Source organism: Pituophis catenifer, unplaced genomic scaffold (assembly GCF_029215685.1).
Source record: "Pituophis catenifer annectens isolate HBS135680 unplaced genomic scaffold, rPitCat1.0.hap2 SCAF_2, whole genome shotgun sequence".
Lineage (NCBI taxonomy): Eukaryota > Metazoa > Chordata > Lepidosauria > Squamata > Colubridae > Pituophis > Pituophis catenifer.
In genome coordinates this window covers 229,973,865-230,000,105 of record NW_027256882.1, presented here as the reverse complement: position 1 = coordinate 230,000,105, position 26,241 = coordinate 229,973,865, and the positions used below count along the sequence as shown (strand labels likewise).

Below are 26,241 nucleotides of genomic sequence, written 5' to 3'. Positions count from 1 at the left end.
TGCACCCAGAGCCTCAATGGCTGCAGTTGACCGCCTGGCGCTTGAGCGGATCCTTCTGAGGCGAGACAACATCTCTGAGAGGGCCATACCTACCATTCAGGCTTCCAGACGGCCGTCCACGTGCCGCATATACAACGCCACGTGGTCCTCCTTCTGTGTCTGGTGCTCCAGGAACCACGTGGATCCTACTTCAGCGTCTGTCTCCGAGGTTGTGGACTTTCTTCAGGACGGCCTGGACAAAGGTTTGGCCCCAAACACACTTCGCCGACAGGTGGCGGCGTTGACTACAGTTCTGTTGGTCAAGGACGGCACTCCACTTTCCCATGATGCCAAGATTAAGGGATTCCTACGAGGCGCAGCGAACTTGAGACCTCCGGCGGTCCACCGCTATCCTACCTGGGACCTGTCTCTAGTCCTACAGACTCTTACACAACATCCATTCGAGCCATTGGGTTCCGTCAGTCTGCGGCTCCTCACCTTGAAGACGGTGTTCTTGGTTGCGATCACCTCGGCGCGTCGCATTTCAGAGCTGGCTGCCCTCTCGGTTCGGGAAGATCTCTGTGTGTTCTTCCCCAACAGGGTGGTGCTTCGACTGGATCCGTCGTTCTTGACAAAAGTTAACTCTCCTTACCACCGTGGACAAGAGTTGGTTCTTCCGGACTTCTGTCCGAACCCGAGGCGGCCACAGGAGACCCAGTGGCACACTCTAGATGTCCGCAGATCCTTACGCCGGTACATCCGTAGAACCAAGCACTTCCGTAAGTCGGAGGCGCTGTTCGTCTCTTTTTTGCCAGCTACAATGGGACGGAAGGTCTCCTCGTCCACCATCGGGAGATGGCTGAAGGCCTGTATCTCCATGGCTTACATGATTCAGAAGAAACCTGTTCCAGGCAAGATTCTTCCTCACTCTACACGGAGTGCGGCCACCTCGGCGGCCTGGGCGACCCAGGCCTCTGTTGAGGAGGTCTGCAAAGCGGCTACATGGTCGTCGTTGAACACCTTCATACGCCATTACAAGGTTGACTCGTACGCTTCGGCAGATGCTGCCTTCGGACGGCGAGTTCTACAATCAGTATACACCGCTTCAGACACGCAGACGCAGCCTGCCACCCCCCCGGACTAGAACTTGCTTGGGCATATCCCTCACTTTGGATTCTCCAATCAGCGCGTTGGAGAATGAACGTTGCTTACCTGAACGTTCCTTCTCGACGCGCTGATGGAGAATCCAACCCGCCCGGTCAGGCTGCCTGGACTTGGACCTATGCGTATTCTTCTACTACCTCTTCGTGAACAAAAACTAAGCCTATGACGTGCAAGGGGGCGTGTCTGAAGAAAATTTAAAGACACATACACTCAGTGCTGACTGCTAGACTGTTGAATAACCCTCACTTTGGATTCTCCATCAGCGCGTCGAGAAGGAACGTTCAGGTAAGCAACGTTCATTTTATACAAAGTCAGCTTATTTCCTCCACAATCCAGGTCCTCATTTAACCTACCTCGGAAGGATGGAAGGCTGAGTCAACCTTGAGCCTGGTGAGATTTGAACTTGCAGTAATTGCAGGCAGCTGGCAGCTAAGTGCTACTTAACAGCACTTTAGTCCACTGCACCACCAAGGCTCTTGTAAATCAAATCACAGGAAGAAGAATCAGAGGAATATTACTTTATTATTGTAGCGCGTAACAACTTAATTATGAAAGCCTACCTTTGTCTCCTCTCATAGCAACAGAGTTAAGTGGCATTATTTTGAGTTCCTTTCTTACACTTTCCCTTTCCAGGACTAAGTTTTATTTTATCCTCCTCCCTTAGTGCATATCTGCATATCTATATCTAGATTATCTCCACATTCTTCTACATTCTACCACATCTAACTTGTTCTTGATAAAATATGTATAATAAATACTACCTGCTATGTAATTGTAATCTAAACAATGACATAATTTGGCTTTTGAAATATAAACTGGGTACAATCCAGAGTAGTGAAGTATACTATTGCTTACTATATTCTTTCTTACTGATGAACTGGTAAGGTTTCAGAAGAATGGAGGAATGTAAATGTTGCCTCTGTATTCAAAAAAAAAAAGAGAGAAAGGAGGACAATGCAGGAAATTACAGACTGATCAGTTTGACAGCAGCATGGGACAGGGTCCTTCAGCAGATTATTAAGCATCAAGTTTATGAACACTTCAATAGGAATGCAAAGTTAATAAGAGCAGGCATAGGTTTGACACAAGGAAGTCCTGGCAAAATACTTTTTTTCTCGGTACTTGTTATTGGCTTTATTTCAACTTTGATTGGAAAATTGAGACAAGTACCGTATGCATTGCCCTGATGACACATAATTTTTTAAAAAAATGTTTTTATAGTTGGTCACATAGCTAGATGTTTGGATTGTTTTTGGCATCTTATATCTACTGATCAACTCCTCAAGGACCTGGAATAGGCAGATGTTCTTTGTTGGTATTAAAGTGTTGTCTCATGATAAAACCTGTTCCAAGCAAAGCAGTTGACTGATAGTGATTTTGTCAATGCTGATGGTAGCATTGTGGTCAGATGTTTTGGGATTGTTCCCAAAGGGCCTATTACTATTGGTAGTACCTTTGCTTTGTTTTCCACAATAGTTCTACTTCTAAATACATTATAGATAAACTTCATCAGTGGACCCAAGCAGAATGAAGTTTAATAGAAAGGCACAAGTAAAGGATAGAGGAGAACTGGCTTGAGAGTAGTACATATGAAAAACATCTAGATGTTCTAATAGAAGAAAAGTTGAATGTAGGCCCATAGTATCATGTGGCTGTTAAAACAGTCAGTGCTATTTTGGGATATACTAACAGGAACATAGAGTCAGCAAGTAATTGTTCACTATGAGCCATGATGGCGCAGTGGTTAGAGTGCAGTACTACAGGCTACTTCTGCTGATCACCGGCTGCCAGCAGTTTGGCAGATCGAATCTCACCAGGCTCAAGGTTGACTCAGCCTTCCATCCTTCTGAGGTCGGTAAAATGACGACCCAGATTGTTGGGGGCAATAGGCTGACTCTGTAAAACTGCTTAGAGAGGGCTGTAAAGCACTGTGAAGCGGTATATAAGTCTAAGTGCTATTGCTATTGCAATTTACACTGCCTTGGTCAACACCCTCTTGGAATACTGTGTCCGGCTCTGGGCACTGCAGTGTAAAAGGACAACAACAAATTGGACTGAGTTGGTAATGGAACTGGAAATGAACTCCTATGAGGAACAGTTTAATTAAGTTTAGCTTGCAGAAAATAGAACAGAGAGAGAGAAAGATTATAGTAGCCTTCAAATATCTAAAAGATTGTCACAAAGAGAGGAGAATGGGCTTGTTTTTTTGTTATCCCCAGGGCCAGGATCAACGTAATAAGTTAAAACTACTGGGAAGTAGAGTCATTAAGAATGGTTGGACATTAGAAAGAAGGCAAGGCAAGTAGTGGCCTTCAAAGAGAGGCTGGGTAGCCATTTCCCTGAAGTGCTTTGGCAGATGCTGGGTTGAGCTGGAGGTTGTAACATTTGAGGTCATTTTTTGTTCAACTCTGATTAGGCTGAATAGATCCAATGAAATTGGTGAAATAATGTGGTCACGACAGACCACTAAACCTGAATTCACTGTATGACCATTGCAAAGCAAAACTCAGTTCAGTGAACTCCACAAGTTTCATCTGACACATAGAAAGCATAAAGGTTCAACAGAATTTTTCTGCTATTGTATATGTAATAGGCCACTTAGAGTTTTCATGCCTGTTAATGAACTTGAAGAAGCAAGTTAATCAACAACTCCTTTATCTTACTGACACTTCATCTTTAGATAGATGGTACAAAGTTTGCTGCAATTCATTGTTGATGAACTTTAGACCAGAAACATTATCAAAGAAAATCTGCTAGAGTTTCCTTTCACTCCATCTTAAAACAAAGAGCTGGGTTACATTGGGTCAACTATTTATTTATGTTATTAATCACATTTATATACCACTCATCTCACTGTCTCTGAGCAGTTTACAAATATTTACAATAGCAGTTTAATGTTAAAATATGCTGGCATTCCAAAATAATATAACAGTATCTCAAAGTTATCGTTTTCCAGGATTTATACTTACAGCCAACATGGTGATTTCTGTTGGTATAGAATTTTAATGCAAAAAAAAAAAATCATCAAAGAACAGAACCCCAGATCTGTTGAGGATTTAAATTACTTTTACAATACAGAACAAAGAAAACAGTATATGGGAAATAATTGTACCATTTTTCCCTTCCAGAACTGAAAAAAATGATAGTATATTGTGCCAGCTTGGTATTATTCAATGATGTTCAAAATAAACTATGAATTGGATTTTCCAAATTTTCTCCTCATGTTTAACAAATACATTGAGGGTCTAACATGCAATCTTACATTTGTCAATGAAAAAGTAAATTTGATTAAGTTGAGTGACCTACTCCTTCTTTTAAGTTCACTTGTTGGAGTGGTTCTTTTAGACTACAACAACAAATTTTCTGTCTCTTATGCTGTATTGCTTTGTAAATCAGCAATGTGTTTGAATTCAAATAAAATTCAAATACAATCCAGCTTTCTTCATTCCATTTAAGCATCCTTCACTATAAGGGAGAAGGCTGATTGTAATCTACCAACAGCTAGCATTGCCTACATGTGATATAAATGGCCCATCTTGGCTGAACTGCAAACAAGATGGTTAATAATTCCTTATTAGACAGTTTATGAAAATAACACTAAGAATCATGTTCTATAGTATCAGTGGCAGGTATGTGGAACTTCAAGGACTAGAGAACCATATCATATCAAAATAATGTTGAGAGTACAGAAACTGCAAAATTGTTAAAAGGCACTAATTTCATTACGTGGGGATAAATTTCTTTTTCCTGCTATCTGCCTAGTCACAGTTTGGATGTTCTCATTTTTCTAATTTTCATCCTGGATATAAAAAAAATATTGAATGGTTGGCAGGCAGATATATAGAGTTGTCTTCCTTTGGGGCATCTACATTAAACATCTGGAGTGAAATCAGGAGATGAATATGAGTTTCATTTTTTTTAGTGCATGAACTTGTTTATTGTGACACAAAAATAGAAGCATTGCCTCTCTGCTGTTATGTCATGTATATAGGGTCTTTTATATTTTGTATGCTTGTAAAATGTTTTCTTGCAGAAAAGGAAAAAGGGTCCCTTATAGGAAAGAGAACGGGCACATAAATACTTCCAAATGCAAAATTAAAACTAATTCTAAAGTGTAAACAAACTTGGGGAATTTTGAGTGCTTTTAAAATTGATTGAGGGGGTCTAAAGCAGATATTTTTCTGTATTTCATTATCACATAAGGTTCTAGTGGTACAGTGATGAAGTAGCTAATTACTTGATTATTAGTGACAGAGAATATTCTCACTTGGAAAATGAGATCTACACTGTATATAAAATGTTTAATTGTTAGGTGCAAATTACTTCTTCATGTGACAACAAGGCAGAGATTAAGTAAAGCTTATAGTGACAAAGGTTTTAGGTTTGATTGAATTCATTAACCTAGTATTGTGAAATGGAATAAGTTACTTGTTAGGGTTTATATTCTTTTATTAGTTTAATTCTTAAAATAGGCAAGTAAAGCTGTGGAGCTGATGCTTTTTCTACAACCATTGTAACCTAATGATGCATCTCTTTTCAAATGTTTTGCAGGTACGGGAGAAAGTGGCAAAAGCACATTTATCAAACAAATGAGAATCATTCACGGTTCAGGATATTCTGATGAAGACAAAAGAGGGTTCACAAAGCTCGTGTATCAGAATATATTTACAGCAATACAGTCTATGATCAGAGCTATGGATACACTCAGAATCCCATACAATTATGAGCATAATAAGGTAGGCTATCTATTTTAAATATACTGGAAGTTATTTTCCAATTATTGTATTGGATGGCTTTGAATTTATAGTTTTACAGTTCTGGAAAATAAAGCACTCTATCATCTAGTGTAAAGAGTAATAGAAAGATATATCCTGTGACATTTACAGCATATTGATAAAAAATATTAAGTCTCTATTAAGTACTACTCTGTTGGATGTTTTATCTTCCTTAGTTTTTCTGTAGTAATAATAATACTAGTAGATACGTATGCATAGAATTATGGACTATTAAATGGGAAGTCACATGACTAATCACTCTTCCTTTCACATAGAAAATCATCCTTATTTCTCTCTCCTTATCTAACCCTAACATGCTTGCTTTGTATGTCTTTTTCTGTAGTGTCATATTGAATCATATGATCTCCTGTTTGTATGCCAAATTGCTATACTGTAGCACCCAAATATTTTTACAACCTAGGTGAAAAATTAGGAAATCTGTATAAACTAGACCTATAAAACAGAACAGAATTTCATAGATAAAGTACAAAATGTCTGGAAGGAAATCTTAATTTTTAAGTATTTATTGTCATTATCTCCAGCAAGTAAGAAAAAGCTGAATGAGTCTTTTGCTGTCTTCTTATCCAGAATGGCTTCTGCAGGTCATAAGAATAGTTCCCCCAAAGGAGAATGTCTACTGTTTACTTAATATAAAAAGATACAAGAAGTGGTGCCAGTTTCACAGTTTATGGTATCATAGTATGCCAGTGATTGAGGAAATTAAAAACAACCAATCTGTGCTTGAAGGAACACATCCTAAAAATAACTTAACAAATATAAGCTGCATGGAAGCACATCAAGAATTTTGCCCTTAGGCAGCATGAAATCTGCTCATTGATGATATAAGGTCATGGATTATATTCAGAATATTGTCTTGATTCCACCTTATCTCCCCTAAATTTTTGCTGAAATGTGCTTGGAAAAATTGTGTCTATTTTTTTTTCCTGATGTTGTAATTATCTGCAGGAGAAATAATACTGGGCATTTCCTGCTAAGTTATTCAGAAAAATTTTCAAAATTCTAAGGACAGGTAGTCTTCAACCTAAAACAGTTCATTTAGTGACCGTTCAAAGTTAAAATGGCACTGAAAAAAGTGACTTATTAGCGTTTTTCACACTTACAGCCAGTGGTGGGTTGCTCCCGGTTTGGCCCGATTTGACATCACCGAACCGGTTCTCTTTGTTTGGGAGCTGGGGGCCCCCGTCCCCTGCACATTATTCTTACCTTTTATTTGGCCCCACCCCCAATCTTTTGCTGCCTCCTGAGTCCCAGCTGATCGGCTAGAAGGAAAAAAACTGTTTAAACTCTTGCCGCGGGGCTTCAAAGGGCAGCTCTACAGCTGATCAGTGCCTCCGAAAACAAATGAGTAGACCGGTGCCTGCAAAAATAAATGGGTAGACCACTGCCTCCAAAAACAAATGAGTAGACCGGTGCCTCCAAAAACAAATGAGTAGACCGGTGCCTCCAAAAACAAATGAATAGACCGGTGCCTCCAAAAACAAATGAGTAGACCGGTACAGCTCTGCAAGCAGTTAAAAGCCTGGTAGACCAGTAGGTCTGCTAAATCCTAAAGAATTGTCACATGATCATCAAGCCATGCTCACAAAATAAGCCACACCCACAGAACCGGTAGTAAAAAAATTTAGAACCCACCCCTTTGGGCAGCCATTGCAGCATCCCCATGGTCATGTGATCAAAATTCATACACTTGGCAACTGACTCACATTTTTGACAATTGCAGTGTCCAGGAGTCAGGTGGCCACCTTTTGCAACCTTTTGACAAGCAAAGTCAATGGGAAAGCCAGATTCACTGAACAACCGTGCTACTACTTTAACAACTGCAGTGATTCATTTAACAACTGTGTCAAGAAAAGTCATAAAATGGGACAACATTCAGTTAACAACTGTCTTGCTTAGCAACCGAAATTCTGGGCTCAGTTGTGGTCATAATTTGAGGACTATCTGTAACTTGAGTCTGAAAGAAATAGAGGAATGCTAACTTTGAAAAATATTGGAGGTTTATATGCCAATGCTTAGAGCAGGGGTGTCAAACTCGCGACCCGTGGGCCAAATTCATCACGAACTGGCCACACCCACGCTTGGTTTAGCAAAGGGGGAAAAAGTTGCGATAAATCACGTGATGACGCGAATTTGACACCCCTGGTTTAGAGAAAGGAAAAGTTTATCTCCCCTTGTCATGAGTCTAATTAAAGCCTATCACGTGTCAGCTGCTGAAGATAATAAATGAGAAAAGCGGCCCACCTTTCCATTGTGATTAAATGTAATTCTGGTTTGCTGGATGATTGCTTCTCTTGCAAATGGAATGGGGTTGGAAAACAGAAAGTAAGAATAGTCAAAAAGAAATCAGAAGTGGCATGTTGTCCACTTCAACTCCTTTTGTCAGAACAACATTATTACTGCTAAGGCAGACTGGACCCCCTTCAACCTCTTGGCCTTTTTCAGAAGCCCTCTGCTCGGGATGAAAGCAGACTTCTGGCACCAGCTATTTGCAGTGTGCTATGGTTAAGAGGAAGAAAAGAACGAAAAGAGTATCTATAAAAGAGAGAAGTGAAAAAAAGGATCTAAGAGGGGCGAGGCACAGGCCATCCTACTCCCTTTGCCTTGACATATGTTGCAACTTCCAACAAATGATTTTGGTGGGAACTATTGCTTTTAAACAGAAAAAGTAGTTGCTCAATCCTGATATATGGCATCACAAAAGGGAAACCGGTATCAGAGAATATATTCTGGGAACAGCTTGAAGAAACAATGGCAACAGAGCAGATTAGAGTGAAGGGGGTGAAAAACAGAATATAAGGGCCTTGCTCGAGAGGCATTTTTATAATGCTTATTATAAACCACCCAGAGAGTGCTATAAAACAGTATGGGGCAGTATATAAGCCTAAAGGCTATTGCTATTTTAGGTAGATTGTACCAGGGGTGGGTTCTACTTACCTTTACTACCAGTTTGCAACGGGACCACGCGTGTGTGCTCGCTTCGTTCTCTCTCACGTGTGCTGTTCTGCACATGTGCAGAAACTTCCTGATGATGTTCGGGTCAGTGGGCAGAGCCTCCCGCCGGTTTTACTACCAGTTCTTGTGAACCGGTCCAAACTGGAGGCAACCCACCACTAGATTGTACTATAAACTGGCGGTATAGATGAAATTCATGAATCTTTATAGGCTGACCTGGGAAGAGTTTGTGTATATAGTAATAGTAGTACTGATTCCTTAGATCCATATGAAAAGTCCTGATTTTGTTAATAAGGTTTGACCAAGACAAAGGGTAATAAATGTCACAATATTATGCATATGCTTGCGTCCTTAGAATTCCTAAGTAAAGAAAAAAGAATGGGAGGAGAAATCCAATCAAAACCATTTGATTTATCCCCAAGTTGCAGTTATTTTTTAAGTCCAATTGTTAAATTAAGTTGATGATTATATAACTTGGAAGAATTTCAATAAAATAAAATACTTTTGTGATTATTGTTAATATTGTTACATGCTGACTTTATTCTAGGTGTTTTATACTCATTAGCAGTACAGCTTCTTTTTAAATATGCCTGCTTTTTTAATTGACCAGTATGTGTCTTTTAGCAATTCATTTGTTCAGAAATATCCATTGTAAAAGCAATTGGGTTCATATGTGATTGGATGGTTAAATCTGAGGAAACTAGGAAAAATGTAGCATTTGCTTTCTAAAACAAAACATTACGCAATAATATTTTTGGTGTGTATCAGTTTCTTCTGGGATGAAATGAAAGCATGTGCGTGAGAGATCTGTTGGGGATTTACTTTTGGCTCTCGCTTAGGTAATTCACTATAGCATTTCTCACTTTGTAGGGTGTTATTTGTGTACAACAGCTCACTGAATGAGCAAAGCAATTCTTGACTTTGGTCACATAGCGGAAATTACAGGACTGGCTGATGAGATTGGTAAAGGTACCATGAAACAAAGAAACAAAGGTTCATATGATCTGAGGGAGAAATACGTCTTTGCGAAATATGCTTTCAGCAATAAGAAAATATCAACTGAATCAGGAATACCCCGGCCTATTCATTGTCAGTGAACAATATCATCATTAGTGTTCATTATCAGTGGAACATGTTTGTGTGAAAAATGATATTTCTGCACTCGGGAATGACCAAAAAACTGGGTGGGAATATAGTGGACTGCATATACTGTATCGCCCAAGGCCACACCATTAAAATTAAATCATTTAGTTGACAAATTGTAGTGGCACAATTTTGGATCTTTCAAGATTTAAGGGTGGTAACAGAATGGGTTTGCTTCTTTGAGGCAACCTTCTTGCATACCCTTATCCCATCTGAAAAGCCACAAAATAATAATAATTTTAAAAAACCTTTGACCATGCACTACCTCACAGATGGCCTTTACAGCTCTCCAGAAAGTGAGGCAGCTGAGTTGTGGCCCTGTAGCCTCTGAAACATTGCCATCCCAGATTGTTCTGCCCCAGCTACGGGTCCCAAGAAGTGTAGCACACACACACACACAGCTCCAAAAACTCTGTTTAATACAAACAGATCCCTTTCAAAATGTAGGCTTTAACCACCAATGTCCTTATCAGCCTGCTATGAATTACAGGGATTAAACGAAGTCCGACCACCAAATGTTTCCATCAACATTTGCTATCTGTGTGCGAACTTAAATAGGCTAAGGGAGTGTTAACCCCAAGCCTTACTCTCGAGGAGACCTCCTCCTGAGTAGCCACTCCTGCCTTTTGGCAGCCCTGCATGCTCGAGCATTGAGAAGAGGCTCCTCCACTTCACTCTCTTCACTTGAAGGAGCCCCTGGAGGTTCTGAAGGCCCTGGCTGAGTCTCTGCCTCTGGCACCACATCCTCTTCAGCCTCCTCGCTGTCTGACTCGAACGCCGGCTGCACAGGCTGCTGGCGCGACACCACACCAGCCTCCTCGTCGTCGGGATCAACCACAATCCGCGCAGGCTGTTGGCGGGCCACAACACAGATCTTGAACAGAAGCGATGCCAGATCAGGAGAGGAGTTAATTTAATCCAACATTTCATGTCGCACAGGTCCACTGAGATGCTTTCAGGAAACATGGAAAGCAGCAACCATTTTCCACTGAGAGGCCATAGCAAATGGAACATAAAGTACAATAAATCCTCAGTTCATTTGACTTAAGATGCAATCTGAATTTCAGGCAAAAAAGTTAACATTTGCAGTTACTAACTAAACTTCTGACTCTATTGCACATGGTTTCCCCCATTAGACTTTAAGTTAGGGTTTACTTTTGTTGCCTATGATATTGGGGGTTCTAGAGCAGGAGTGACAAACTCGCGGCATCATGGCAACATCACGTTACATATCAGGACTTTTTTCCCCTTCCCTAAACCGGCAGGGGTCTAGAGATAAAAGACCAGTGCCACTGATAACCTAAGGCAGGGGTCCTCAAACATTTTAAACAGTGGGCCAATTCATGGTCCCTCAGACTATTGGGGGGCCAGACTGGCTGGGTGAGCATGGCTAGGTAGTCATGTGACTGGGTGGGTGTGGCCAATTTAGCAGTCCCTTAAGCAATACAATCCTCTCCCTCCCCCCCCTCTCTCTCTCGGGAGGCCAGGGAGGCCAAAAATGGGCCATTTTTGGCCTCCTTGGCCTCAGCACGTCTCTTTTGGCCTCCTCGGCTTCCAAAAGCACTCTGCCACCCAAAAACGGGCCCGGTTTTGGCCTCCTGAGGCTTCTGAACATCCCAATGTTGGCCTCCTTGGCCTCCAGAAGGTGGGTGGGGGCCAGCAGGGCAATGTGGATGGGGCAGCCTCATGGTCCTGCGCGGGCCGGATTAATGGCTTCGGTGGGCCGTAGTTTGAGGATCCCTGACCTAAGGAAAGCTATTTTGGAATTACTTAAATCTGAGTAACTGGTAATTTTAGTAAGATATTTGGTTTTTTTTTCCCCCATCAGCTTTGGTTTTTAAAGGTGAGCTATTAAATTGACATTTCCTTAAACTATATATGCAAGCTTTTTTTCCCCCTGATTGCTGCATGCATAGGACTGATAGGTTAAAGGTAGTGACTTGAAGAGTACCAGAAATATATACAAATTTAACCTTTGCTATCACAAAAGCAGCCTCACTATAAAGTACCAAAGTTGTTGATTATTTATTTTCCCTGATGAATCCAGATTGTAGTGAACTCCTAATACTGTATACTGTTTTAAAAAATATCCATGAATTATATAACATAACCCAAAGAAGCATGTTTAGGACTGAAGCCTAATTCAGTGGATAAGAAACAGGTGGAACGTTGACAATGGTGAAAGTTAAAGGAGATATATTTTTGGATTTGTTTTCCTTGCATTTGCTTTGCTTTTGTTCTTGCTTTTTAGTTCCTGCGTTTTTACGTTTGTCTTGAGTTGTTGCTTATATATCATTGTAGCAGATTCAAAAGAAGCTTAAAATAATGGTGTGTTTTTTTTTAAGTAAAGTGTAAAGCACTGTTAAAATTTCCTTCTGGATCATTTGTAACCATTGAAGAAAAAATGTATGGCTCTTGAAAGACAGCTACTGTCCCTGTAAAACACTGGAATAGTTTCTTTCTTATGGGACTTATAGTGGCTTATTTTATAACGAGTGTCTCTCTGTCACACTTTTTGTTTTGTTTTGAGCTGTAATATGCATAGAGATAAGGACAGCTCCAGAATTTCACAAAGCCAGTAGACAGATGATCAAAAATATCTTCTTACACATCAGAGAGAACAGGTAGGTGTTTACATTAGGCTGAAAAAATTGTGTCCCTTCTTATATAAATGAAGGAATGGAAAGGGGCTAGCCACTGACACTGTATCAGGCCAGGGTAGCAGTGTAGTTCTTTGGGTAGTGAATGAACAACCAGGAGGTTTGAAAGTCTCCACTATTTTTTATCATCAACAGGAACATCGTCCCAAAGTAGGGGTGAAATGTTCCCGGTTCAGACCGGCTCGGGCGAGTAGGTAGCAATAGCAGGCAGTTCAGAGAACCGGTAGCAAAAATCCCTGCCCCTGCCCCCCATGCCCAGCTGAGCCATGCGATCATCAGAGCCTTTTTTTTAATTTTAAATTGCTCTGACGAGCCAAGCTCTGACGATACCAACTGAGTTGCCTGCTAATCGGAAGCAAAAATCCCTCCCCCTCCCCCCCTCAGCTTGCTTACCTTAGCTGCTGGTCGCAATGCCTTGCTGTAATCCCTGCAATCCATTCCATCAGCAAGCAACTGAATCTCCCAGCCTGCAATCAAGCAGGCAGGGAGTTGTGGACTTCAGCTCCCAGAATTCCTCAGCCAGCAAAGCAAAGCTGGCTGAGGAATTCTGGGAGTTGAAGTCTACAAGTCTTAAAGTTGCCAAGGTTGGAGATCCCTGTTCTATTGGGTAAGTTTTTCCCCCCTTTGGGAGCTTTAAAAAAATAGTTAATTGGGGTTTTTTTTAGTTGTTCTTTTTTTTTAGACCTAGCCATTTAAAGTTTAGGACGTTTTACATTTAGCTGCTTTTATATAAAAATTAAAATAAATTTAAATAAAATAATATTTGTACAGCTTTCTGAGATTTAGTGTGTTTCTGTAATGTTTCACTCTAACTACACAAACACACAAAATCTCTTAAAGCTGTATGTGGAATTTTGTGTGTGTACAGTGTGACAGTTGGTTTTTTGGGCTTTTTGTGGCTGTGTGAGGTTCCTGCTTGTTGCAGGGGCCATTTTGGGTCTAGCACAGCTGCTTTTACATTGTGGGTGAGCCAGTTGTGTTGTGTTGTGCTGTGTGTGTGTAAAGTGTGAAAGTTGTTTTTTTGGGCTTTTTGTGGCTGTGTGAGTTTCCTGCTTGTTGCAGGGGCCATTTTGGGTCTAGCACAGCTGCTTTTATATTGTAGGTGAGCCAGTTCTGTTGTGTTGTGTTTTGTAGGTTAAAAAAGGGCAAAGAAGTGACATTGACTTGGCCATGCCCACCTGGCCAACAAGCCACGCCCTCCCAGTCACCTTATCACCAAGCCACGCCCATTAATTAAGCCACGCCCACAGAACCAGTAGCAAAAAAAATTAGATTTCACCCCTGTCCCAAAGCTACACTGAAGTAGGGAGTTTTAGTAATGTCTCCTGTGCTTTTCGTGAACCTCACATTTACTGCTTCTAGAATGGAAGGGTAAAGCAAGACCAGTTCTCTGGATATTGTGTTTTGGAAAAAGATATCAGAAGAAATTAGATAGTTTTCTGCCATTTCGTGGACCCTTTTAGTCTTGGACAGATTGCACAGGTGATATTTTTTTCTTTTTCCTCTTTTTCTGGACTTACCTGAAATGTTTAAGAAAGTTTTGATTTGGTTCTCTCACGTGCGTACAGGATCTCGCCTTTTGTGGATGTCTTTGTCTTGGACCATGTCTATCTTTTCTAGGAGACAAGTACATTGTTTGTGTATGTATTAGATAGATGTTTGGATGGATAGACGGACAGACAGACATGCATCTTCCATTTATGATAGAATACAAATCAAATTTGAGTTTATATTATGAAAATGGTTCATTTAAAGATCTTATTAGCCTGATCTTTTGGGGAAGCATATTTACTTGAACTTTATTTAAGTGTTTTTTGCTTAACCATTTGAAGAAATTGTTTCTATTTTTCTATTTGAAGAAATATGGTAGCAGAAATTATGTAGGGTCCCATCAAGGATCACTTGAACAAGAATTGGTGGAATACTAAATAAGCTTTCAACAATCATTACATGCCTTCAGGCTCATGTTGTAATCTATCACACGGCGCCCCAGATAGCTCACAGTTCAGAGAAGTTGGTTTTTAGTTTAGTAATAGATCCTCTGATAAAAAATAAAATGCTTGCATATACAGTTTAAGGAAATGTCAATTTAATAGCTCACCTTTTAAATAGCTCACCTCACTTAAAAGGGATAGCTTTTGAGATAATAAAAAAGATCAGTCACTTAAAAATATGCAGATACTAAGATCTCTGACATATTTATGGCATGGTGCTACTCATCATTTCTGTGTGCATTATGGACATGAATATTTGTCATTTTCCTCTTTGCCAAAATTGTCATCAAGAAAAGATTGATTCCATATTAGAAAAATACCATGCTCGGTGACAGGAAGTGAACCTGTGTTGCTATTGATAATCCTGCAATACTGTGATTCACAATAAGATCAGAACTTCATCTAAGTTAATAAGGAAATTTTGGTTAAACAAACAGTATTCCAAGAAGCATTGTGTATTATGTTGATCCAACATTCACTGTAGGATAATCAACTTTCCTAAGGGAGTAAGTTGAATCAAATGTTCCAATAAATGAGACAGTAATCAGATTTGAAAATGAAAGTCCCTCTCCTAAAAAAAAAATACAGAATGTATTGATTGCTCCATTGGAGACCACTCTGTAGAAGTGAATGAGGCATACACCCCAAAGGGTACTTGATAGTTGCAAGGTTGGAAAGAGCAAGAAAACTGTCACAAAAGATTTTGGTATCCATCAGCTCACCAAATCAGATCATGATTAGACAGATAATGGAGAAAATGTAATGCTATTGTTAATTTTCCCAGAAGTAATCATCCAGTGAAAATCACCCCAGAAAAATACATACTGTTCCAATATATTTCCCATACGACAGGAAACCCAGGGTAAAAACAAAGGATTCACAGATCACTTTTGTATTATATATTACGGTATGTCCATTATAAGAAAGGCACTGAACAAGAATAATAGGTGTAAGAAAGATAGTATGGAAGAAAGCACTGTTTGTGAGCTGAAACTTAAATTAACGTGGGTCATGCTGCAGGGCAATAATTGTGCAGGTAGTATTGTATAAGACTGTCTTAGTTAGCGACTGCTCACAGTTATGATGTTGATGAAAAATATATATCCAGATATGAAATAGTGGCTGCCTGGGACATACATAGGAAATTAAGAAACTGAGAACAACTTTTTTTTCTTCTTATGAGATACATTTTGCTATCGAGTTCCTCCCCCACTTATTGTGTTCCATAAATTTCAATCAGCAAGATGCAATATCTATTGCCATTTTAGGCAATTAATTAAATACCGTATTTTTTGGAGTATGAGACGCATCGGAGTATAAGACGCACCGGAGTATAAGATGCACCTACCTTTTTTGTTTTGTTTTGTTTTTAAAGTTTTTTTTTATTTTTTAGACAAAAACACATATAAACATACAATGTATTTTCTTTGAACAGAGTATTTGGCCGGTTCACGAATTTAAACAGTGTTTAGTCATTTCAATTAAATTTATAATTTCTATATTTCCTTTTTGCCATATTTATTCCTCATCTATTTTTTTAAAAAAACCAATATTACCCTTCATCTTCATCTCTAATTTTAAATCAAATTCAATTTTTCCCTTCTATTCTATATTATACCCCTTCCCATTGTCATCTATTTTTATATCCATCCTCACATTGGTTAATTATGTAATATTACAATTGTTTGATACAAATTCAACATTTTAATATAAATCAATTAGTTATATAACTATCTTTTTTTTGTATATTCCCTAGTTAAATAGTTTTCGCCTTATGTTACTCATTTTCACATCTTAAACTCTCCCAATAACCCAAATAGTTTTGCCCATATAATCCTCCAAATCACAACTTCATAATTTCTACTTTCATCATAATATATAATTAAAAATAATTCAATAGTTACAATTTCCCTAATTAAATTTTAAAATGTTCTAGCTGTTATCCAAGCTACAACTTAATCCTTTTTACTTTCACCACCATATACCATTAAAGGTATTTCAATTGTTAGAGTTTATACTTTATACTTATACTTCCGGCGTATAAGATGACTGGGCGTATAAGACGACCCCTGTCTTTTCCTGCTAAAATATAGGGTTTGGGCTATACTCGCCGTATAAGACTACCCCTCTTCCAACGCACACCAAATAAAAATTAAAAAACATCAACTGGCTCACCCACAATGTAAAAGCAGCTGTGCTAAACCCAAAATGGCCCCTGTAACAAGCAGGAACCTCACACAGCCACAAAAAGCCCCCCAAAAAAACAACTTTCACACTTCACACACACAAAATTCCACATACAGCTTTGTGAGATTTTGTGTGTTTGTGTAGTTAGAGTGAAACACTACAGAAACACACTAAATCTCAGAAAGCTGCACAAATATTATTTTATTTTAATTTATTTTAATTTTTATATGAAAACTAAATTTAAAACATCCTAAACTTTAAATGGCTAGGTCTAAAAAAAGAACAATAAAAAAAACCCCAATTAACTATTTTTTTTAAAGCTTCCAAAGGGGAAAAAAACTTACCCAATAGAACAAGGGTCTCCAACCTTGGCAACTTTAAGACTTGTAGACTTCAGCTCCCAGAATTCCTCAGCCAGTCTTGTTTTGCTAGCTGAGGAATTCTGGGAGTTGAAGTTCACAACTCCCTGCCTGTTTGATTGCAGGCAGGGAGTTGCTTGCTGATGGAATGGATTCAGGCAAGCGAAGCAAGGCAAGTGTTGCAATTAGCAGCTAAAGTAAGCAAGCTGAAGGGGGAAAACTTTTTTCTTTTTACATGGCTCTGGTGATCCAAGCTGAGTTGTCTGATTAGCAGGCAACTCAGCTGGGATCGTCAGAGCTTGGATCATCAGAGCCATTTAAGGCTCATCAGAACCTTTCGGGCTGGTCTGCCTGGTTACAGGAGAACGACACCCGGCGTATAAGACGACCCCCGAATTTTGTGAAGATTTTCATGTTTTAAAAAGTCGTCTTATACGCCGGAAAATACGGTATTCATATTTCTAAAATAAATAAAAAAATAAAAACTTATCATTGTCTAGATTTCAAAAATACAGAGACAAATATTCCAATTATTATTCATTTCATTTTTACAATCATGATTTCCCATTTATTTCTTACTACTATTCATATTTCAATTCTAAATATGTATAACACCTTTCTCTTTCATTTCTTTTTCTCCCTTCCCATTTTTATTTTTGCCTTTTTCTTTCTCCTTTTTTTTTTTGTGTTTTAAAATCTTGAACTCTCCTCTTTTGCCCTAAATTTTCCATTGTTTGCACCTACCTTTTTTGGTAAGGAAAAAGAAATCTCCCTCTGCTGCTGCCTCTGAGCAATTTTGCCTTGTTGCAGCAAACAGCCTGCTTTACTTTCATTTTTGTTTTCAGCATAACTTGATTAGCACAAGGGAAAAAAAATCTGCTCCAGCAATTTACCTCTTTGCAGCAAGCAGTAGAGCCCTGCACAAAACAGCTGAGAGCAAATTAGCTGAGAGTCGGGAGGCCGATCCAATCAACTTGTGCTAATTAGGCTGTGCTGAAGCTGAAAGGAGCTGTTTTTTTCTTGCTGTTTGCTTGCAAGGAGGTAACTGCTGCGAGGCAGAGGCCAAAGGGTGGGGGCCAGTGGGTGGCTGGAGCTACATTTAGTGTATAAGACATACCTAAATTTTCACCCCCATTTAGGGGGGAAAAAGGTTCGTTTTATACTCCAAAAAATACGGTACTTTTTTCCCTAATCTAGTTTTTATTTAAAAGGACATTTTTAAAAAGAATTCTGTAGTAAGCAACTTAGCCATCTCTGTGCTTTTTTCCTTCGCCTTCCAGAAATAACTGTTAGCCTCGTTTGGCCCTTCTGGAGTTTTAAGTCCAATCTAGTAGTGCATCCTTCTTTGCTGTCTTCCTGTTGGGCTTCCTGTGCTGCTGTGTACATTGATGATACTATGTGATTCAGCACTGTGTCTGGCGGCTTGTCCATTTGACAGTAGATAATGTTAAAAACAACAATGTTTACTGTATAATAGTTTCTTTCTTCAAATCAGTTTGTTCCAGATGACATAAAATAAATTATCTTTTATTCACAGAGCATGTGTGTGTGTATGTAAATGTGTGTGTGCCATGCACACAAGCATGTATGCATTTTCAACCAAGTAGGATTTTTTTAGGTACAGTTCCTGCCCATTGACATAGTAATAGGGTTAGAAGGACCCCTTTTAATGTGCATCTTATGCCAACCACTGCTTCACAGAAAAATTGCATTGCTGTTCAGATGGTAAAATGACTTGCATTATTGTCCTAGGAGACTAACTTACTGTAGCTGAAATTCTTTAACTGCACCATAATGTAATTATGATTCCTTAAAATTGGGAGATGACATCCCATTTTAGATAGCCGGTTCCCATTAAAGGTAAGCAAGAGATAGTCTTAAACCAGAAGTCAATTGGCTTAAAGAGCTATTCAATCAATCGCATTAATATTATATTTAGTTCTGTTTCAGTCTTTTCAATACTACTAATCGGCATTGCTGTGGAGGTGCTAATTTTAATCTTACATTAAAAATATAAAAGAATTTTATTTAATCATTCATTATTTTATTTATTTATTGGCCACCCATCTTACAGAATGAAATGAGTTGGCAAGTTATCAACAGAATTTTAAATGGGAAAAAAGAAAATTGTTCATTTTTGGGGGGATTGTTGACAGTAGAAGTAAATATGCCATTCTTATTGCTAAAAAACAGGTGCTTCAGCAGCACAAACCTACAGTTATAATGCCAAATACTAAATAAATTGAATGTCTGATGTACTTGCAACTTGTTTAAAGATTTGGATTATGTTGGGACAATTAAAATAAAATACAGTAATCTTTTGTAGAAGCTATGGTGTAAAACTTTCTATACTTACGTATATGGACAAAAAGCTTTAGTATTTATTTTGCTGTTACTATTTTGCTTTTTTCATTTTCATGTTCTTTTGTTGCTGTTCTTCTATTTAATTACATAAAGCAAAAAATGTTTTTTTTTCCCTTCTCCTCCAACACAGTGAGTTATGTGAACACAATGTACTTGGTTAGCTTATGTTTCAATTTACTGTATGACACTTTCATATACAAGAATGTTATCTGAGTATAGTTATTATATAGTAGAGAAATTTCAATGTGAAGACTGATAAGCTTAATTCTGTAAACTGATCGTATCTAGTAAAGTTTCTTTTATCATATGAAATTATTTTTATCATTAATTTGTTCAAATACTGTGCAATTCATTGAGAAGCCATAGGAAATTCTTTGCATTTATTTATTTGTTTGTTTGTTTGTTTGTTTATTTATTTAATCAAATTTAGAGACTGCTCATAGAGCAGCGTACAATATACCTTTTCCCTCCTTTTTTAATTGGTAATGGCCGTTGTAAAATATTTCAGAATTTATAGATTATTCTTTATCTCTCTTCATCTTTTTGTAATTGTTTATTTGTTGGAGAAGTAATAGATTTAAATGAACAAAAGTCTTGCTGTCCAAAGACAAAAGAGAGATAATCAGGGCCTCCCAAATGATGGGGTTTCTAACTTCTGAACAGTTCCAGACTATGGGTTAATTTATTTATTTGTATGCCTGAATTCTATATTCTACAGACTTATATATTACTGAAAAGAGTTATATGTCAGCGGTTCCGGTTGCATATTTAATCCATAAATTCATAATATGAAGACGGTAAACTTGAGAAAAAATAATTCACTAGAAGCATATTCTTGAATGAAGTCATAAATTAGTAGTAAGACAGTAGTTACTGAAAGTAACTTCTGCTTTGTCTAAAACATAACTGTAACAGAAATCTTGTTTTGTATTCTCTTTTATATGCTATACCTTTTAACAGTACATGATTTAAAGAGAATATTTGGTTTTTTTCACCTCAATTGCTCCTACCAGGACTGCTAGAATAATCCCTTTTATAAACAATAGAGATTTTGTCCTCAAAAGAAACTCCAGTTTCATGAGATTTCTGGCAAGCTTGGACTAGCTTTTAGGTCAGAGCAGACAGTCAAGCTGGGAGGTCTCGCAGCCCTTTAATGCAAAATGCAGCATTAAAAGATGGTGAAAGGATATAGATTTAGACATTTAGAAGACATTTGCCGACTCTAGGAAAAAAAGATCTTGCTGTTTAGAAAACAGATTTTGTTTCTTTATATAGTAATTTATATCTCTGCCTATGCAGTGTTTTTCTATACATATGTGTCTGTGCAACACAATACATATATACACAACCCTTCAGGCAAAATCCAATCAGAGTTAAACAAGGACATTTATTTGTTTCTTTTCAGGTATTTCTTAGAGTGTGGCATTTTCCCAAGCATATGCCTTATCTTTTTTGGAGGTTTGTATATATATATATATATGCACACTGGTCTGACCACATTGTAAAATACAGGTAGTCCTCTACTTACAACCACAATTGAGCCCAAAATTTCTGTGGCTAAATGAGACAGATGTTAAGTGAGTTTTGCTTCATTTTACAACCTTTCTTGCCACAGTTGTTAAGTGAATCACTGCAGTTATTAAGTTAGTAACACTCTCGGCTTGGACTCGACAAACACACTTGTTGAGCAAATCAGGCTTCCTCATTAATTTCCTTGTCAGATGGTTGCAAAAGGGGAATGTATGACTCTGGAACATTACAACTATCATAAATATGAGTCAGTTGCCAAGCAATTGAATTTTGATCTTATAACCAAGGGGATGCCGCAATCGTCATAAGTGTGAAAAACGGTCATGCCACTTTTTTCAGTGCCATTGTAACTTCGATGGTCATTGAATGAACTGTTGTAAGTCAAGGACTATCTGTAATTGTATCACAGATCTTGTAGAGTTAGATATGTAGCAATAAAGATAAATAAATAAAATAATTGATGAACAGGAAAAATACAGAACACAAAATGGGTATATGTGCTCATATTTAGTAAATTCTGTGTCAGAAGAATTCTCTGCCTAGTGGGGATAGCAACTAACAAGTACTGAGAGAAAACTCTTTTAAAACTGATTTGCACTGGAAGGTCAAGTGCCCAATTCTTACACCTCCGTTAAACAGTACATTTCACATTTGAAATTCACCATTCGCCTTACCCAGAGGCCTACTATTGTCTTGGATCCTAATATGGGGATAATAATTTTAATTGTCTACTTCCCAGATACAGTCTTGTGCTGCTTCTCTCTAAGGACCCTTCCACATGAGGATTCTGTGCCAGTTTGAAAGCAACTCTGGGCCTCTGTATTCCCATGATGTCAACTGAGTGGGAAAACTAAGCTGATTTATTTCCAGCCTAGCTTGAAAGGGTGGGGAGGATTCTATTTACTTTAAGTTACTTGTTTGTTTTGTTTTTGAGATGCTGTAGCTCCCTTCTCTCATTAGGGGAATTCTTGCCTCATATCTTCATTTGGCTTCCCTTGAGGTTCTGTAAGGGGAAAACCTACCCAGTGGCTTTGCTGCTACCCATCATCCCCAAGTAACCAAGGTAGAGGGGGGGAGGTGCAAAACTGTCTTTAGCCCTGTGCTTTTCCTGTCCTGTCCTCTGGAGTAAGGATGAGCGATTTTTTTTTTCATAGTGCAGAACCTGAAATAAACCAATTTGTGTTGCTTGATCTCACCATTTCAAATCGATAGAAATAAAAACTAAAGATACCTCTTCCAAATGTTTCTAAGGATTTGGGTAGCAATGTGAAAGGGTTCTGACTTCTGGCTAAATATTGCTAATTTCATATTTCCTGAAGATAATAATCTCTCTGAGCATGCAATAAGAATATCTTTGTTTGGGATACTGGTTTCAGTCAAATACCTGAATTATATTGCTACATGTTCTGAGGCCATCTATTTTAGCCTTACACAGATAAATTTGATTACTTTCTAGGAGACAGTGATGGATCGCGATAACAATTAAGATTTGATCTTAAGCTTCTTTTAGCACCTATCTAGTTAAGCTCTATTCCTTAGAAGAGAGCAAAAAGAATTTTAAATTGAAAAGGAGTGAAAAACAGATTAAATATCTTCAAAATAGAAATCAAAGGCAAACCCTCTATTTAACCTCCAAGCCATCACTGAATTGAGTTTTGTTCACACCAAGAATTATTGAGTGGCATATGAAATCCATCCAAAATTTCAATACATGGATACACCTAAACCAGTCCCCGCTGACACATTTGAAGAATGTATTTCCTCTCATCTGCATCATTGACCTTGATATTTTACATGCCAAGCCTCAATTTAACATGCAAGTTATTCAGGTTTTTACATGACTGTATTAGACAGGCTCAGGTAGGAACAGCATTCTCTGTCCATGTTTGAACTGAGAAAACCAAATAAGCTTGCACCTGGTCAGTACTTCTGCACTCTGTGTTCTTCAGTGTCCTTCAATTTAAGCTTGATTTCTGCTGACTTCATGGTCAAGCCCATGTAGTTCTCTTGGAAACAATATGGAAATAATTTGTCATTTCCTTCTTCTGGAATGGTTTTCCTTTTGCAAGTAGTCCTTGAGTTACAACAGTTCATTTAGTGATAGTTCAACATTACAACAGCACTGAAAAAAATGACTTATGACCAGTTTTCACACTTACAATCTTTGTAGAATCCCCATGATAATGTGATAAAAGTTCAGATCCTTGGCAACTGGTTCATACTTATGACTGCTACTTTGTCTCATGCTCATTTGATCACCTTTTGCAACCTTTGGACGAATCAGTGGGGAAGCCAGATTCACTTAACAACTGTGTTATTAATTTATCAACTGCAGTAATTCACTTAACAATTGTGGCAAGAAATGTCACCAAATGGGTCAAAATATACTTAACAAATGTCTCACTTAGCAACAAATTTTGGGCTCAATTGTGGTCATAAGTTGAGGACTACCTGTATTTTTTAAGGCCCCTGGATTTCTTGAAGATCCCATCAAGCTCAACTTGAAGGACACCAAAGGACAGAATGTGCAGAACTAGCACAAGCATTTTCCCACAGAGGAATTAAGTAGCTGAGCAGTCAATTAAGTCATCTATTTTCTCATTATCCTGCACAATCTAATTCAGGCTAAGTTTGTGCCCACTAGACAATTGGAAGCCAGAACTGATCTTTCAGTGTAAGCATCATATACAGTAATCCCTGTGTCTTGCACTGGTAAGCTACCATAATACATACCAATTGCAACTTTAGAGTATTTCCAATGGTAGCCTTACATATTAACTGTAGTTGTACAACACGCCCCTTGTCACAGCTGCAAATCCAGCAACAGCTGCGAGTCAAGGAACACTCCTAAATTAAACTTATTTTTGCTGGGTGCAAGCCCATCCCAAACAGGATTCACTTCAATTCTCAAGTCCAATTTCCTCTTTACCAATAGCGCTCCTATTTTATCTGAATATAATTTCATCTTGTTCTCTCTCATCAAGCCATTTACAAGCTCAGCCAAAATTCAAGGATGCCAAGTGGAATTAGAGAGTAGGAAGCTGTAGTCTTCTTATTAGCATTCTGAATACACCTCATTCCAAAACTCTCAGTGATCTCTCCCAGCAATTTCACTATTAGATAGCAGGGACTGCAAAGATCAGTAACCTGAGTGCTGAAAAATGTACCTCTAGCAACACCTTTTGAACTCAACTTTAAAGGACAGGACACAATTGCTATAAAACTGCCCCAATATTGAACTCTGCCAGTAGTCCCCGAAGGATATCATGGTGAGTGGTACTGAAGTCCTGGAAGTTTATTAGAGTTGCATTCCTCCCCTCCCCTTTCCAATCTCTTTTCTTGCATAAATCATCTGCCAAGGTGGGTACATGGACTACCAATATTTAAAATATGGGATTCGCTTTAAATGTATATTGTTATCAAAGCCCTATGCTAGGTATGCTAGATACATTACATAGAAATATCCTCTGTGTGTGTGTGTGTGTGAGAGAGAGAGAGAGAGGGAGGGAGGGAGACGAATGATCAGGGTTACATAAATTTGCCTCTTTTCCAGCAATGATTATCATCTCCCTTAACCAGCAAGCAAAGGAAAAGCTGTACTGAAGCAAGACAGTACCCTGTCTTACTGGAGAAAAGACATTCAGCTTTTGCAGAAAGTACAATTAGTGTCTTTCTGGCATTGCCTTCAGCAATTGTTGGCATGAGGAGAAAGAATCTGTTTCTTTGCATTTGTGTTCATTCTCACATGAGCAGAATGACAGCGCTGACACAGAAGCATAATTCACCGAAAAGAAGAGAATATCCTCTCTCCCTCCCTCCCCAAAAAAGAAAGGAGGAACAATATCTCTGCCTTACTGTTGGCTCCATCTAGGAGGCAACGACAGAACCATGCAGATTCTGATTCTACAAAAACACAAAGGAATTTTTTTTCTACCCTAAACTTTTGGCATTTGACTCTTCCAGCACTGTACTTAAGTAAAAAAAATTCAGTTACAAAGATTTGAAATAGATTTGTGCAATTAAATACAGTTAGACCTGGGTTAATGATAGCGATTGGAAGTGGAATTGCCATCGCTAAGTGACACTGTCGCAAAGCAGAACATTGCATGGCCAACCCTTTAGCAACAACAATTCTCTATAAAGGTGGGAACAATAGCCAGGAATGGGTTAACTCTGTCTGTTATCTGATAGGACTGAGCCTGCAAACTGTTAAACTCCCCCTCTTCCTCTTGCTTCTCAGCTTTTAGACTCAGTTGACTTGGACAGACGTGTTTTTCTGAGCTAAGCATTCCTAACTGCTTGAATCCTAGCACACACCAATAAAGTAACATCAAGGAGGGCTTCCAGTTCAGCTGGTCGAGCTCTCTTCTCTTCCAGAAGGGCAATCCAGCCTGATCTTGCTGAAGGCCGCTTGATGGCAAGAAGACTGCCACCTGGCAGCTCTTCAGGGAGGCACTCACGGGCCTAGCCCCAAACCGCCGATCCCAGAGAAGAAGGGGCTTGGAGGCTTCCACCCCCAATTGAGGGTTCCACCCCCAATTGATCGCTTGCTCTGCCCTGGAGGATCCATCAGGACAGGATCTCCCTCAGCCAGGGGGCATTAATTTTTTTTAATTTGATTTATATGCTGCCCTTCTCCGGAGACTCAGGGTGGCTTACAATGGTCCACCATTGCATTGGTCCACCCGGACCCTCAGTGGTTCCAACTGACTGCCTGGTGCTTGAGCGGAGCCTGCTGAGGAAGGACAAATATTCCTCCAGGGTCATCAAAACTATTCAGGCCTCATACAAGGCTTCCACCAACCATATCTACAACACCACATGGAAGGCCTTTGCAGCTGGTATGCCAAACGAAATCTGGTTCCCACAGAGGTTTCCACAGCTCACATCTTGGACTTCTTGCAAGATGATCTAAATGATGGGTTATCGCCAAATACTCTTCAAAGGCAGGTAGCAGCCCTTTCCTCCATTTTGATTTGTGGTGCCAAGAACTCCCTTTCTCAACACCCAGTGATCAAGCAGTTCCTCAGTGGTGCCACCAATGTTTGTCCCCCCGTGGCTGACCGATTCCTCACTTGGAACTTAACTAAAGTTTCAAATTCCCTTACCTGGG

General features: G+C 38.9%; 1 protein-coding gene across 1 annotated transcript in view; it reads left to right on the top strand.

Annotated features, from left to right (window-relative positions):
• The window catches only part of LOC139311228 (guanine nucleotide-binding protein G(q) subunit alpha), a 111,285-nt gene that overhangs the window by 32,294 nt on the left and 52,750 nt on the right, over nt 1–26,241 (top strand). Inside the window, exon 2 of the mRNA XM_070935621.1 lies at nt 5,695–5,879. Within this exon, the coding sequence (XP_070791722.1) occupies nt 5,695–5,879 (185 nt within the window). The remainder of the gene's footprint in view (nt 1–5,694; nt 5,880–26,241) is intronic.